The 16,586-nt window shown below is 43.7% G+C and overlaps 1 protein-coding gene across 1 annotated transcript in view; it reads left to right on the top strand.

The window, feature by feature from the left end:
• Positions 1-16,586, top strand: part of Myzap (myocardial zonula adherens protein) — a 72,314-nt gene that overhangs the window by 16,871 nt on the left and 38,857 nt on the right. The window contains exons 3-8 of the mRNA XM_090358326.1: positions 3,622-3,777; positions 4,343-4,435; positions 6,915-7,028; positions 9,038-9,190; positions 11,453-11,578; positions 12,727-12,855. Coding sequence (XP_090214452.1) covers positions 3,622-3,777; positions 4,343-4,435; positions 6,915-7,028; positions 9,038-9,190; positions 11,453-11,578; positions 12,727-12,855 — 771 coding nt within the window. The remainder of the gene's footprint in view (positions 1-3,621; positions 3,778-4,342; positions 4,436-6,914; positions 7,029-9,037; positions 9,191-11,452; positions 11,579-12,726; positions 12,856-16,586) is intronic.

Raw genomic sequence — 16,586 nt, 5'->3', positions numbered from 1 at the left:
GTTAAAAATCTTTTACTTGTGGGGCATTTCAAACACCAAAGGAGACAGGACTGTGTAACCTACCACTAAACCCTCTTTCCAGATCTGACATCCCTGAATCCAGGGTCAGCAGTGCCTTGCCCACACCCTGTCCATCTACTTCCTTTCCTCTGTATAAATAAGCAAGTAAATATGCCATAAATATTTTTGTATATCTCTCAAAAAGATCACAACTGTTTCTATTATTACAGAACTGTTATCTTGCCTAAAATTAATATTTTAGAGAAATTTTAAAGGTTACAAAAGAAAAATTCAGTCACAAAGACTGCCCAATATATCAGTTCTTTCTTCTTTTTCCCTGTATTTGTTGGAAAAACAGACAGGAACTTGAAATCTGACTCCTTGAAAGATTTAGTAGTAATATTTACACAGAACAGTTATTGTAAGGTTTAAAGAAAATACTGTGTGATAAAAATCACTGGACAGCAAATATTTTTCCCTTTCTTCTTAAGTATTTTCCCCTCTCTTTCCCTGTCAACGCCTAGAGGAAAGTTATTCTTTTCCCTGGATAGTAGCCAAGCTGATGGGCATATACCTGAGTCACTGTCCCTTCCAGGAGGTCTTTTATTTAGACTGACGTTTTAGTAACTTTTATGTCCTCTTTTGGCAGCACTGCATTTGAATTCAAGGCTTGCTCTTACTAGGCAGGTGATTTACCATGTGAGTCATGCCCCCAGTCCTTTTTACTTTAGGGTTTTTTTTTTTCCAGTGTGTGTGTGCTCGTGAGTACATGCATAGGTATGTGTGTGCACATGTGAATGTGTGTGTACTGGGACTTGAACTTAGGGCACTATTCCTTAACTTTTTCACTCAAGGCTGATATTCTAACCATTTGAACCACAGTTCCACTTCTGATTTCTTGATGGTTAATTGGAGATAAAAGGCTCACTATTTTTTTTTGTGCCAGTTCTGGTGCTTAAACTCAGGGCCTGAGCACTGTCCTTGTGCTTTCTCAAGGACAGCACTCTACCACTTGCACCACAGCACTACTTCCAGCTTTTTCTGTATATGTGGTACCAAGGAGTTGAACCCAGGACTTCGTGAATGTTAGGAAAGCGTTCTACCACTAGGCCAAACTCCTGGCCCAGTCTCACCTTGGCCTTCTGCCAAGGCTAGTTCAAACCATAGTCCTCAGACTTGAGTAGCTAGGATTACAGGCAGGAGGCACTAGGATCAGCTAGTTACTGTTCAAAAAGAGTTTCAAGTCTCTACATTGCCTTGGACTAAGATACTTCTTCCAAGTAGCTGGGATTACAGGTCATTGCTTTAAAAAAAATAATAAAAGAAAATAAAAGTGATCGATTTAAGAGTAACATTTGGATTTTTTTTTTGCTAAAAAAGAAAAATCAAAGAATGAAACCAAAAACCAAAAAAACCCTCAAAAAAACCACTACAGCAAAAATGACATCCCGTTTTCTCAAGGGAATTGTCACCAAAGGTTTGAGTGCATCTTTCTGGATGTGTTACACAAAGACACACACATCCTTAAAAAAAAAAAAAAAAAAAAGCAAGAATGTAAATCTAGTCTTAGAAACCTTTTCCTGTTTATCATTCTTAGGCCCAGGACCTCTCAGGCAGTGTCTGTGAGACCCTCTGTCCTGAAGTCATTTGTGTTTTCCTCTGTTTATGGTGGTTCCCAGGCAGGTCCCCGCCTTGGCTGGAGGTGGAATCTTTTGTGTCTGGCTACCTGAGTTATCCTGGTGGCCAGTCCACCTGTGAGTACCCTGGCTTTGTGGAAATTCATCTCAGCAAAGCCTGTGAGGCCATTAGCTTGTTTTGCAGGAACTGGGTGGAGCTCATGACTGAAAACATGCTTTTGTTTCCTGATCAGTGGGGAATATGTTTAGAGCTTTTCTCCTTCCTAATTATATGTCAAATAAGCTAGGGATCTCTTAATGCCAGCTTGTCACTGTACCAAGAACCACTTAATAGCCCAGTTAACTACTCATAGCAACATATTTCAAGAACCAGCAGTGGTGTCTACGGGACCTGGGTGCAAGGAGCCATGCATGCAAGTATTGACTGCAAGAAAACCTGGCCCTGGTCCCCTCTCCTCCCAGGGCTACCTAAGACATGGATAGGAAGCCAGACCTGTGTTTTCTTCCTTTTCAATAAGTTCTCATTATGAAAAAATTTTTAATTGAAGGACTAATGCAAAAGAGTATACAGAAAAAAACTGAATCAAAGCTCACCTTCCCTACCCGACTACCCCCTTATAAGAGACCATGGTTTGAATAATTTATAGTTCTTTCTAGGCTTTTCCTTTCCTCCTGATTTTATTTTGATTAGGATCAAGAAGCACATCTTATTCTGTTAAAATCAATGATGTAAAAATGCAAATTGCTGTTGTGTTTATCAGAAACTGTTCTGTGAAGGGATCTTTGCAGAAGTGGTTGAAAAGTGAATACAGCAGGGTGGCCCTGGATGGCTTTGGGCTGCTCTGCCATGTGGTGCTCCATACAGGAAGAGCTGGGAAGGGTTTCAGTCCTTGGTCTTTGTTTTTTCTTGCCACTGTCCCCTCCTAATTGTGGAGGCTCTCACTACATAAGAGAAACTCTGCAGCATGTAGAGAGATATGCTTAATGTCAGAATGGGCTTGAATCGACATGTGTGCAAGTTATTTCACCTTTGTGAACTTAAGTTTTCTCAGCTATGGAGATGGTAACTGCTATGTACTAGATTGGCTGTGAATGCAGAATTTACTAAGGGACATTTCTTTTTGTGGTAACTAGTCTTCAACAAAGCTCATTTTCCTGTTTTTGGAAACAGTGATCTAAGCTTTAATGGAAGGAATTAAGAACCAGCTGGCAGGAGTTGGAAGATTCTCCAGCTAGCCGCAATAGTACTGCCTCTGCCTCAGAAATATTTCATGAGTAGACACAAGAGGTTGGGGACCATCTACACTTCTTTGTCTCAGAACTTTGTCCTAGGATTAGCCCTACCCTCGCTGGACTATTTGGCTGCCAGATGACTTCTTGAATTTCAGACCACGTATTTTCAAATGAGGTTGAAATCATCAAAGAAACTGGTGTAAAGGGAAAAATAGCGTGAGACTTCACTCACTCATTCATGTCATAAACAAATAACCCTTGGGAGCATTAGAAAAGGGCATCTCCACTGGGAATGTAGGGCAATGGGGATGTACAAGGAAGATGGAAGTTGGCAGAAGATGCTTTTCCTTCAGGAACAAGACCCCTGGCCGACAGAGGCCAGGCTGGGTCTCTGCTCCCTCTGCCCCTAATGCCAAGCACGCAAGTGCTGGACACAACCTGAATAATCATACATGAAGGCCCATTATTCCAGCTGAACTCTGGGCCTCTGGGCCTGGGCATTGTCCCTGAGCTCTTCAGCTCAAGGCTACCAACCTACCCCTTGAGCCACAGCACTTCTGGTTTTCTGGTGGTTAACTGGAGAAAGGAGTCTCACGGTCTTTAGTGCCTGGGTTAGCTTTGAACCGTGATCCTCAGATCTCAGCCTCCTGAATAGCTAGGGTTACAAGTGTGAGCCACTTGGCCTGGCTGTATTCTAGCTGTTTTTAATGAGGCCTTACCATTCACTGTTTCTTTTTCTGCCTTCTTGTAGCCCCCTGAGCTGAGCAATGGAGAATCTAACCGGAAACTTCCTCAGGGTGTTGTCTATGGTGTGGTGCGAAGATCAGATCCAAACCAGCAGAAGGAAATGGTGGTGTACGGCTGGTCTACCAATCAGCTGAAAGAAGAGATGAACTACATCAAAGATGTGAGCCATTTAGGGATTCTTTTTAGGACCTATATTCCTTTTTGGAACTTATCAGATGGGAAAAAGTTCTTAAGAGTTACTTTGATTTGGAAATGCCTTTATGTCTCATGGTAATGTTAAAAGTACAGATTTTGCAAAAGTGAAAACTTATAGCCCTGTGCACTTCACTTAACTTGCTGGCTTTGCAAACATGTAGAGCTATATCATATTATCTATTGTATGAGATGGTTTTTGATGGTCTGTCTGTCTATCATATCTATCCCTCCATCCAACCATCCATTCCAGTACTGGGGTTTGAATGCAAGGTTCCCATGTGCTTGCTTCAGCTTATTTACTTACTGCTAGCCCTCTACTACTTGAACTATGCCTCTGGCTTGGCTTTTTGATGGCCTGCAACTTCAATCCTCACATCTCAATCTCCTTAGTAGATAGGATTATAGGCAGGAGCTACCAGTGCCAGGCCAACATTTTTGGAGGATTGGGGATTGAGTCCCTTGTCATTAATAGTGTTATTCATCTTTTATGAAAATGTAGCTTAACATTTTACCATTCTTGCGGACTGTAGGTGAGAGCCACTTTGGAGAAAGTCAGGAAGCGAATGTATGGAGACTATGATGAAATGAGACAGAAGATCCGACAGCTCACCCAGGAACTGTCAGTAAGTCTGTACCTCATTAACCTGTGGAAGGAGAGGGCAAAACGTGGAACTTCCCTCAGTTTCTGGTACCTGAAGATGCTCAAGTATATTGTGTTCTTCCTGAAGGAAGCTCTGTTTTACATGAAATGAGGGAAGTATAGTCACAGATTGAACTCTATTATTTATAGGAAACTTTTAAGAACTATATTCTTGATCTTCAAAGTATTCCCTTCCAAGTCTATTCCTGTAAATTTATTTGCAGATAATCTCTCACCAATGCGCAATGACTGATGGGTGAACTAATTTAGGGTAGCATTGCTCATAATAGTAAAAAGATTGGAAACCTAAAGGCCATCAAGAATAGGAAGGCCATCAAGAAGAGGAAGGCAAATGATATTCTATCAAACGTGCTGTTCTAGCAAATATGTGATTGTAAAAACAAAAGAGAAAATAAGCTGTTGAACAAGTGATAAGACCTTGGCCTTACAGAATAGATAATGACCAATGCTTTATTAATGAGAAGGGACCCTCTCCATTATCTACTTCTACTTATATAAAGCAGAAGACTGTGTGTGCCCAGAAGTGACTGAAAGATAACTGAGAATGTGCTTCACAGCAACTGCTAATAGGGAAGACAAGGGGGAAAGCATGGGAGGATTTGGTATATGGGGCAAGAGTGGAGGGGGGACTTATTTCACGCTGTACCTTTTATATTTTTAAAATGCTGGCACATGTGAATTTGAGGGGGGGGAGCAGGTCATGAGGCTTGAACTCTAAGCCTGGGCTCTGTCCCTGAGTTCTTTAGCTCAATGCTAGTGCTCTACCACTTGAACCACAGTGCCACTTCCCATTTTCTGGTGGTTAACTGGAGATGAGTCTCATGGTCTTTTGTACCCAGATGGCTTTGAACCGTGATCCTCAGATCTCAGCCTCCTGATTAGCTAGGACTGTAAGCACGAGCCACTGGCGCCTAGCTATGTGAATATTTTATGGGATGAAAACCATAGATAAGCTGCTAGTGGGATTTAAAGGGGATCTTTGTTATTCACAGGGTCAAAGGTGAGTTGTTATATAGATGACAGATCTTACATGAGAGACCAGGTCTGCAGTTATGAGGGTGGACAGGAGCTGAGCCTGAGAGTCCAGTCTATGGCTGGACTGTCAGGCATCTTCTTGCGTAGGCATAGTGTTCTTGATTACAGGAGTGGGTTGTATAAACATGCTCACCTAAGCCCACTCTCACCAGTATGTGACATCCTCATACACCCTTTGTAGAAATTCACTCTAACAGATGAATTACTGTCCTTAAAGCTAAAGGAATGAATTTGACATGGGAGCAGGGACAGTCCTGCCCAATGCTTTGCTGGCCATCTACATGTGATGGTTTTCTGAGGTTACAACTGTCCTGGGAACATGCTTATCCACATTTCATTCTCCACCTGCCTCCCAACTACACAGACTAGGGCTCACCATTTACTGCCAGATAGTCACAGCCCCAAATAAGGGAGTGCCACCTACTCCTGGCCTGGCCTCCAACCCCCAGGGACTCCTCATGCTCTGTCCTGCCTGGCTGATTTCTGTGCTCTCCTCCACCTGTGAACCTTCCTGAATGTTACTACCTCACCACCCCCCCCAGCCACACTCCCACCAAATCCCACTCTTTACTCTCTGTCCTAAGCCCCCTTTAAGCTCTGGCTCAGGAGCAGGGCTGAGACAGAACTTTCTCAAACACACACACACACACTTAAATCACCAGCAACAGTAACCACAAAACAACACTAGAGAATGAGAAGAGCCCAAAACTGTGCTTTTTATGGTGACTAGAAGAGATAAGATGGCAGAAACCACTCCTGATGGTTTGCCTTTCCTGCTGTGTGACTGAACAGATCACTTTCCCTCTCTGATCCAGTTTCTTTCCTATGAAGAACTTATGCTGACTCCTGCCCTCAGGGGTTGTGCACTTCTGTGGGTGAATATAAAATGTTATCTGAAGGAAAATTATTTTTTGTCTTTCTACTGTCTGGCTCGTGTACTTGTTTCCTCCTCTTCTTCTTCCTCTTCCTCCTCTTCTTCCTCTTCCTCCTCTTCTTCTTCCTCTTCCTCCTCCTCCTCTTCCTCCTCCTCCTCCTCCTCTTCTTCTTCTTCTTCTTCTTCTTCATCATCATCATCATCATCATCTTTTTTTTTTTTTTTTTTGCCAGTTCTGAGGAATGAGCTCAGGGCCTGAGCACTGTCCTTAGGCTAGTGCTCTACTACTTGGGCCACAATACTTCCAGCTTTTTCTGTGTATGTGGTGCTGAGGAATCAAACCCAGGGTATCCTGCATTGTAGGTAGGCACTCTACCACTAAGCCATGCTCTCAGCACCACATCTATTGCCTTTATGCAAAAGCATTATAGGTAAATACTGTTGAGACAGATGTGGTACTCACAGAAGGAAGTTCATCTGAAGACTGCTATGGGGTGTAAGTTGGTTTTGACTGTCTTTTTCTTCGGTCCAGGTCTCCAATGCTCAGAAGGATTACTTTGAGAATCACATTGAGAGCCAGTCCTCAGCCTTGGACAGTTTCAACGCCATGAGCTCAGCTTTGGCATCAGACTCCATTGGTCTGCAGGTATTCATCCACTCCTGTTCTACCACAGAGCATAACAGGGAGTGAGTCCTACTCCTCTGTGGGAAGGGCACGGGATGTCCTGAGCTCATTCCCTTAAGGGAAGTCAGAGGAAGTGCTTCCAAGCCAAGACAATGACCCTTTGTTTTGTCCTCATTGGGGTAGGGGCTCAGACTCTTGAGTTCAGGACTGGAGCTGTCGCTTCTCCACCATACACCCCAGGGATCATCAGTTATTTTTCCAGTAAGCTCTTGTATTTATTTATTTTTCTGCCCAAGGCTGGTCTCGGAATATAAGATCTTACTGTAAAAAAAAACCTGAAAGCAAAAAGGGCTGGGTGCATGGCTCAAGTGGTAGAACACCTGGCTTGTAACAAGCTGGCTAGGCAGGGATTCCTCCAGTAAGCCACACTATCAGCCTTATGTTGCATTAGAAAGGGCCAGGTATATTCCAAACAACATCTTGTGTTACTAGATGGAGAAAGAGAAAGACCCAGTATCCTCTATTTGTTTAAAAAGAAAAAAAATTGCAGGTTTTCAACTCACTTCAAAGGACTGTTTTCACTCATTGGATTTGCTAGGCATTCCCCAGGCAAATGCTGCCCCTGTCACAGTTCCATTGGAGCCATCTCTGCCCAACACATGAAGATTTTCAAAACAAAGCTTTATGTTTATGTGGACTAGCTTCCTTTGGCCTTGCTTTCCAAACATTTACACAATAGTTTCTGCCCTTTCTCCAATTAAAATGGACTCTTATCTTTTTACTATCCTCTGAAAGGTTCCACAAATGATTTCAAATCCTTTCTGGTCCTATATAAATAACTGAGTGGATAACAAAGAGATTTTCACATGGGGCTCATCTCCTTCCAGTGGTATAAGCATTCCACAACTGCAGCCCATGGGGCAACAACAAAGATCGGCCCCTGTCCAGTGGTGATGCTGGGTGGGTCTTGTGTTTGGGTTTGTCTGGGACGCCCGTTTCTGGTGGGGCCTCCAAGCCCTACACTTTTCCTTTGCATATGCATTTTTTCTGGCCTTGGGCCCAGCCCCAGTTTGGCTCTGGCTTATTCAAGGACCTTTGTTTTCCCTTCCTCCTGCTGCCAAGGGGGCTCACCAAGGCCCCTTGCCCTTCCCTTTGGGATGCCATGTCATTCCAGCCCACTGGGAAGGTGTTTGTCCCACCTGCATTCAGACTAGTTTAGGATCTATATCATGTGTCTCTCTCTCTCTCTCTCTCTCTCTCTCTCTCTCTCTCTCTCTCTCTCTCTCTCTCTCTCTCTCTCTCTCTCTCTCTCTTTTCTTTCCAGTACATTCCTGTAATGCTAGCTATTTGGGAGAGGGAGGTAAGGAGGATGACAATCTAAATCCAGATTAGCCAAAGAAAGTTAGTGAGATCCCATGTGGTGGCTTGGCCTGCCTGGCTAGGCAGGAGGCAGAAGGAAGACAATATAGTCTGAAGTCATCAATGGCAAAAAGAGACTCTTGAAAAAGAACAAAGCAAAAAAGGCTGGTGGAATGGCTTAAGTAACACAGTGCCTGTATTTCAATATCAGGCCCTGAGTTCAAAACCCAGTACTGCTATATATATATTAATTTGCCTATGCATACATTGATAGATACACACGCATACACTATAGAAAAAGCCAAGAAAAAATATCATTCTACTACATATTGAATACTATGTAATATACTATTTGCATGAGGCTTTCTTAATGAGTATACTCTCTCAAACCTGGTTTTCTTTCCCGCATGAAGTGAGGTGGTAAAAACATATTCACCTTGGAAAGCCTCATGATCCCTTTTTATTCCTCCTAAGCCATGGCAGGTGGTGTGATGATAATGGGAAGATCCCCAGCCCCCAAACATCAAGTTGACAGGTGTCTTGACCACTGCAGGAGGCCCAAACACTCAGGCTGCAAAATGGCCTGAAAATGGGAAGTACCCTCTGCATGGCCCTAGCCATAGGCTCTCACATCCCTCACTCTGGCTTCATGTGTGTTTCCGTCCTCATAGAAAAGCCTGGTGGATGTTACTTTGGAAAACAGCAACATTAAAGATCAAATCAGAAACCTGCAGCAGACCTACGAGGCCTGCATGGACAAACTGCGGGAAAAGCAGAGGCAGTTAGAGGTGGCTCACATGGAAAATCAGCTGCTGAAGATGAAGGTAAAGGAGATGTACCTACTTTTCTGACTAGCCTTTCCTGCCTTTATCTTCTTTTTCTTCCTCTCATCTTCAACATTTCCATTTCCTTTATCCCTTTCTTTTCCTGGCGCGGGGGAGGAGCAGTGTTGGGGTTTTGAACGCTGAGCCTCCCGCTTTCTTATCAGGTGCTCCATGGCTGAACGTTTCCGGCCCTTTCTGGCACTGATTATTTTTAAGATAGGGTCTCACTTCCTGCTGAACAGTCAACACCTGTTCTACCCCTTCAGTAATAGCTAGGATGACATGAATGTACTACCACACCCCGCTCCTTCCATTGAGAGTCTCACAAACTCTTTTGTTCAGGTTGGCCTGGAAGTACAATCCTCCCAAGCTTAGCCCTCTCCATAAAGTCTGGGACAATAGGTGGGTGCCATTGTACCCAGCTCTTGGTTGAGAAGGAGTCTCAGGAACTTTTCCAGGGCTGGGACAGTTTGAACCATGATCCTCCTGCCGAGTTACTAGAATTACTGGCATGGGCCATTGAGCAGAATCCTCTCCCACGCTCTGTGAGCAGTAGAAATAGAGATGTAGGCTAGGTGTGTGTGGGGGGGGCGCACCCAGATTCTCAGCTGATAACCCCTGCTTGGGAGTTTCCATGTTTTGACTTCTTGGCTGCCCACACTTGCTTAGTGATGAGAGGTGAGAATTGTTGATTGTCTAGGGTCACTGGAACAAACAGTATATCACCTATTGAGGTTGAGGGAGGCCTCCCTTGTTTAGAGGTGAGGTGTCCAGCAAACTCAGTTCTCTGGAAGAAACAGTAGCCCAGAAAGAAGAAGGATAAGGTCAGATCATATCTCTAAACAGCAGTGGCATGAAGACCAAGCATGTACATGGTGGCCTGGGCAGAGAGGAGGAGCCAGCTCTGCAGCCTCAGCCCTTTGCATGTCCAGCAACACAGGCTCATCTCCCAAGCTGCATCTAGAGTCACCTGGCTTAGTGTCACTACTAGATTGGAAGTGCAGCACCTGAAAAAGCATCTGGGTGGAAAAATATGCAGTCTGATTTTCTTTCCACTCCTTTTTGGCTATATGAGGGTTTGTACTTGGGCACTTATACTTGCTAGGCATGTGCTCTATCACTTAAACCAAACCTCAAGTCCCCCCCCCCTTTTTTTTCCTTTGCTTTCCTTTTCTTTCTTTTTTTTTTTGCCAGTCCTGGGCTTGGGCTCAGGGCTTGAGCACTGTCCTTGGGCTTTCTCAAGGCTAGAGCTCTACCACTTGAGCCTCAGCACCACTTTCTGGCTTTTTGCTATGTATGTGGGGTACCGAAGAATTGAACCCGGTCTTCGTGCATGCTAGGCAAGCACTCTACCACTAGGCCAAACTCCTGGCCCCTCCTTTGCTTTACTTTTCAAGTAAGGTCTTGCATTTTTTTTTTAAACCTGGGGTGGGCCTTAGACTTCAATCTTCCTAGCTATGTGTCTCACGCCATTCCTGGCGTGAGAGTCTAAGTATGTTTTTTTTGGTTGGGGCTAACCTTCATCACCAACTCCCATGTAGCAGTTTGCTTTATTTATTTACTAACTAAATTAATTAATGTGAGGCTTAAACTCAGGACCTCAGCATTGTCCCTATGTTCAAGGATAGCACTCTACCTATTTAGCCACAGCACCATTTTATTTTTTTGAGTGGTTAATTGGAGGTAAGAGTCTCAGGGAGACTTCTCTGCCCAGGCTGGCTTTGAACCATGATCCTCAGATCTCAGCTTTCTGAATAGCTAGGATTATACACATGAGCCATGGGCATCTGGCATAGTTAGTTACTTTTGTGCTTATCCTGGGGCTTCAATTCAGGGCCTGGGCATTATCCTTGAGCATTTTTTTTTTAAGTCAAGGCTACTGCTCTATTACCTAAGTCATAGTTCCACTTCGGGATTTTTGCTGGTTAATTAGAGATAACAGTCTCACAGACTTTTCTACCCAGGCTGCTTTGAACTCTAATTATCAGATCTCAGCCTCCTGCATGCATAGCAAGGATTACAGGCATGAGCCACTGACACCTGGCTAAATTTTTATATTTGATCATAGTAAATAATTTAAAGTATATGTGTTTTATTGGTCTGTGCTCTGCTCAGCCTTCTTCCTCCTTTCCCTAGGAGTTCCTGAACTTTCTCTCCACTACAGACCCCCCAAGCGACAGTTCACTACCTCTCTATGTTCCCTCATGAGATGTCTAGAGGGAAAAGTGAAAGCTGCAATCCAAAAAATGAGTCTCTTTGCAGGTGGAATCATCTCAAGAAGCCAATGCTGAGGTGATGAGGGAGATGACCAGGAAGCTGTACAGCCAGTATGAGGAAAGGCTCCAGGAGGAGCAGCAGAAACACAGTGCCGAGAAAGAGGCTCTCCTGGTATGCTGTGGCCAGCACTGTTCATCCAATAGGCAGGATGTAATGGGGAAGTGTCAAGAGTAAGAGTTTTCAAAACCTAGATATATATACGGCCATATAGTACGACACTAAATGAAACCATCTCCAGGATATAGAAACAAAAGCCACATAATGAGTGATTGTTGTCCTCAATGTACTATGTTATCTCTCATCTCCCTTGCTGTCCCTTGGTTATCTCATATTGTTACAATATTTCACCTTGTTATCTGCTATATTGTATATATGTGTATTTGGTTATTTGAAATCAGATAGGGAAGGGGGGAAAACAAGATGAGGGGCGAGGATGGGGGGAGGGAAATGGGGACCAAGCCATGAGAAAGAGTATCAATGTATGTGAAGTAATGCACCTTCTATCTGGTGAATGTAATGTAACCCTTCTATTAATTACAATAAAAATATATGAAAAAAAGTAAGAGTTCTCTCCCCTTACAGGGGAGAATATGAGCAAGGGATCAAAGCACTTACTTATCTCCTTCTTCTCCCCCTCTCTGCTTCCCACTCTGAATAGACCTGATGTATCTCTCAATACATGCCACATCTTTCCACTTACTGGTTCCAAAGTAGATCCTAGCTTTGCCATAGCAGTACCTTTCCTTTCCCCACTGGTTCATCTTTTCCTGAAATTTCTTACTTCTCAGTCCTAGATTCTCCCTCAGCTCTCCAAAACCTCACAAGCACCACCCTCTCTGTGCAGGGCATCTCTGCAATTCACATCTCTAGAAGTTTCCTCTGCCCTTGAAAGTTCTGTGCTGTAAAGTTCCACAGTGCCTGACCTAGAAGCGGAATGCACATATTTCACCCCAGCTTTGCTCCAGCACCTTACGTGGTTAGGAGGGACTTCTGCCTGCCTTCTCTGTGTCTGGAGAGGATTAATAGGAGTGCTGAATGACTGACAGGAGTTTCTTCTTAGGAGAGGGTGCACAGTGAGGTGGGAGAAAGGTCTGAGAATTCTATATTCAATTCTAGATCTGGCCTTGATTCCCTTCAGACTTAGGGACACTTGGGTCATCAGGTGGTGAAAGGGAAATGGTGCCACCTCAAGGTCAGAGCTACTTGGTGAATTGCTCAGTCACTCCATACCTGTGCTGAAGTCAGACTTTCTTTGGCAGGAGGAAACCAATAGTTTTCTGAAAGCAATTGAAGAAGCCAATCAAAAGATGCATGCGGCAGAGGTCAGCCTCGAGGAGAAGGACCAGAGGATTGGAGAGCTGGACAGGCTTATCGAGCGCATGGAAAAGGTAACAGCGAATATCAGGGTCTGTGGCCCACTCGCCAGCCTCCTCTGCCTTTCCCATGCTCCCTTTCCTGGCCTTTCTGAAGCTCAGTGCTGGCTACTCTCAACCCCAAGTAGACAATTATGCAAATAAGTAAACACAGAGTTCTAGCTCATGTGTGGTAACTATTTTGATGTTTTTAAACAACATTACAAGGCTGATGGCAAGGCTTAAGTGGAAAAGAACCTGCCCAGCAAGTATGAGGCCCTGAGTTCAAAGCCCAGTACAGCCCCAAATAAAACAAACAAGAAATCATTACGTATGAAATTCTTTACACACATTACCATTGTAACAGCTAGCCAAAGTTCCAACCATGTACTTGGCTTACCTATTGAGTAACCCCAGGCCTATTTGAGTGTTCTGTCAGTACCCCACCCCTGTTATTTCTGGGGTATGTGTCTAGGGCAGGAAGATATTTCCCTGTCACATCAGGAGTTTAGAGGAACCAGGTAAGTCTCTCATGGTGAGGATGAGGTACTAGGGAAGACAAGAGCTCAGGCGAGAGCATGAGCCAGAAACCAGGCAGGAAGTGGTGAACAGGAAGAGGGGGTAGAGAGAGGAGGACAGGAAGGAAAGAAATGGATGATGTTTAGTAGCTGACAGCTGATTCTGAGTTCTGCAGAACAGCTGTTGCTGCACAGGTTGCAGATAGAGGAAACCCACCAACCCTAAAACATTATTAGCACCTTGTAACTTGCTTTGGATGCTCAAAATCCCCAGCCTGGAGATGGGAGCAAGGTAGTGACAGTTGAGCAAGGTCCTGAGTACACTGTCATGTGGATCTGAAGAAAGGCCTCCTCATCCCTCCTCTGGTCTCTATCACAGTTTCCTACAGCCTCAGCCAACATGGGTGCTTCTAGGCTTGTGGGGTGCACTTTTTCTGCTAACCTCCCTCTTTACTTGAGAGTTATAATCTGATCTCTACCCCCTGGAGGGCTTTTCTGGAGAGCAGATGGTTGGCTAATTGAGAATTAACAGCAGTATTGACTGGTGGTGGAGGTACTGGAGTCTGCAAATAGAAGGGCTTTCTAGAACCTGGATGAATGTGTTCATCACCATTCTCCTAAGACATTGCCCTATCTGGATGGCAGATTTTCCTGCTGTGTGAGGGAGGAAGTGAGCAGGCAGGGTAGATTGTATATATGTGGCAAGAACACAGAAATTATTCATTTGTTTTGGTGGCACTAGGGTTTGAACTCAGAGTCTTGTGCTCAGTCAGCTTGCTTGCTCACAGCTGGTGCGCTACTATAGTTAAGTCACACCTCCAGCCCTACTATTTTTCAGTTATTTTGGAAAGTCTTTTGAGGACTCTTCTGTCTAGGCTGGCTTTGAATCATAATCTCAGCCTCCTGAGTAGATAGGATGATAGGTATGAGCCAGTGGTACCTCACTGAACACAGAGGATTTAGAATCACAGGAGCCAGGAAGTTGATCTTGCCTCTCATTTTCAGGGATTAGGATTTAGGCATCAATGGGTGACCATTAATCTGACCACAACACACACACACACACACACACACACACACACACATATATGAATTGTGGGCAGTTCTTTAACTCTTCCAAACTATTTCTTCTGTAATATGTTAGTAGCATTAGTTCTTATTCTGAGGCCTTTCATGAGAATGAATGAGAAGAAGACATGCTACTTACTAAGCACAATTCCTGCCATGTTGATAAGGGCTCAGTAATTTATGACCTTGTTATAAGCCATGAGTGTTTGCACCTGAAGTCAGCATTTTTTTAGCTTGATCTGTTTTATAGTAGATCTTCACTGTATCCCTGTGATTCTGGAAGTTTCTTGTTTATTCACACTGATTTCTATGTGCAGTCCTGACAGGTTGAAAGGTCTAGAAGGTGGTGAGTCTAGCTCTTTGTCAACACTTGGTTTCTTTATTTTATTTTTTTTGTGACTCAAGATTTATTGTTCTTTCTCTAAATCTTCTTTTCCAATAAGGCTAAAGAAATACCACGATTAGGTATCTCCAATCACATGCTTTTCCCTTCATGAGTAAATCTTTGAGAAAGGGAATCTGGCCAAATCTCTGTCCCACTGTGGTTGAGCAGCAGGTCCGCAGACGGAAACCAGGCCTTGTTTGTATCCTGTTCTCATTTCCCGTTGCATTTTGCTCAGACAATGTACTTTGGCATGGCTTCTCTCCTATACCTTAATTCACTGTTTCTCTCACTAAGCACTATATGGGAACTATCTTTGTTTCTGACCAGAGAAAATCTTGTAGAGTGTGCTCTTCCAGAACTCCCTGAGAGTCAGGGAATGCTCTTTTTCTTTTCCTTTTTTAAAAAAAATTTATTTTATTGGTACGATGATGTACAGAGGGGTTAGTTACATTCATCAGGTGGTAGGTACATTACTTCTTGAACATTGTTACCCCTTCCCATGTTTTTCTCCCACCAACTCTCTCCCACTCATCTTGTTTTTCTATAGAAAATGTTCTGTGTCTTCATTCTAGTAGTGGCTTCTCAGAAGACATAATTGTGCAGTGCACTCTGAAGACTTATCACACTTCGAGTTTTAGAACACAGGAGTAGAAACATGAGGTGTAGCTAGATGACACCTTTTTTGTGGGTGGGGGAAGTGGTCATTTGTGAGTGGTTTGTCACCCTTATTTCAGGGCTGATGATAATAACTTCCAGTCTGTGGCACAGCCCACAGGGCAGGGGAAGCATGCTGCCCTGGCCAGATGGTAAGGATGTGTGTTTGCTGTAGAGATTTCACAACAGTTACAAAACCCCAGTAAAGCTGGTCTTACTTCACCATTCCAAACACATTGGGGATGTAATTCTTTCCCTGGCATGATGGATGCTCCCTGCCCAGCCAAGCTTTCCATTTGGTACCACACTTTACAGCTTCAGAGCTCATAGCAATTAGATTTTCCAAGACTTGCATCCAATAATTTTATGGAAAGGAGTTGTAAAATCTATATAATTTTTAAATATTTATTAGAGTTTTGGAGAGAAAAGATGGGGTTCATAATTTTTAGTGCCATTTCAGTACTGATGGAATCCAGGCTTTTTAGCAACATTTCTTTTCACTTTCTCTAAAGAAATACTGGCCTAGATTCTTACTTTTTTGGAAGTATATAAAGTATATAAAATACATTGCCTTACTGTTACTTACTGCTACTACAGTATATTATCAAAAAATACTAGGGCTGGGAGTTTGGCCTAGTGGTTAAAGTGCTTGCCTAGCATGCACAAAGACCCGGTTCGATTCCTTGGTACCACATACATACAAAAAAGCCAAAAGTGGTGCTGAGGCTCAAGTGGTAGAGCTCTAGCCTTGAGAAAGTCCAAGGACAGTGCTCAGGTCCTGCGCTCAAGCCCAGGACTGGTAAAAAAAAAAGGGGGGGGGGCCAGGAGTTTGGCCTAGTGGTTAAAGTGCTTGCCTAGCATTCACGAAGACCTGGGTTCGATTCCTTGGTACCACATACATAGAAAAAAGCCAGAAGTGGTGCTGAGGCTCAAGTGGTAGAGCTCTAGCCTTGAGAAAGTCCAAGGACAGTGCTCAGGCCCTGAGCTCAAGCCCAGGACTGGCAAAAAAAAAATACTAGCTTCAAACAACATTCATTTATTGTTTTACAGTTTTGGAGGGGAGAAGTTCTAGAACCAAGAGACTGATGCTGGATTCCTTCTGGAAGATCCAGAGGAGAATCTGTTTCCTTGTCTTTTCTACC

The sequence above is a fragment of the Megascapheus bottae genome, chromosome 25 (genome assembly GCF_031878675.1).
Source record: "Megascapheus bottae isolate mThoBot1 chromosome 25, mThoBot2.hap1, whole genome shotgun sequence".
Lineage (NCBI taxonomy): Eukaryota > Metazoa > Chordata > Mammalia > Rodentia > Geomyidae > Megascapheus > Megascapheus bottae.
This window is presented reverse-complemented; position numbering and strand designations above follow the sequence as displayed.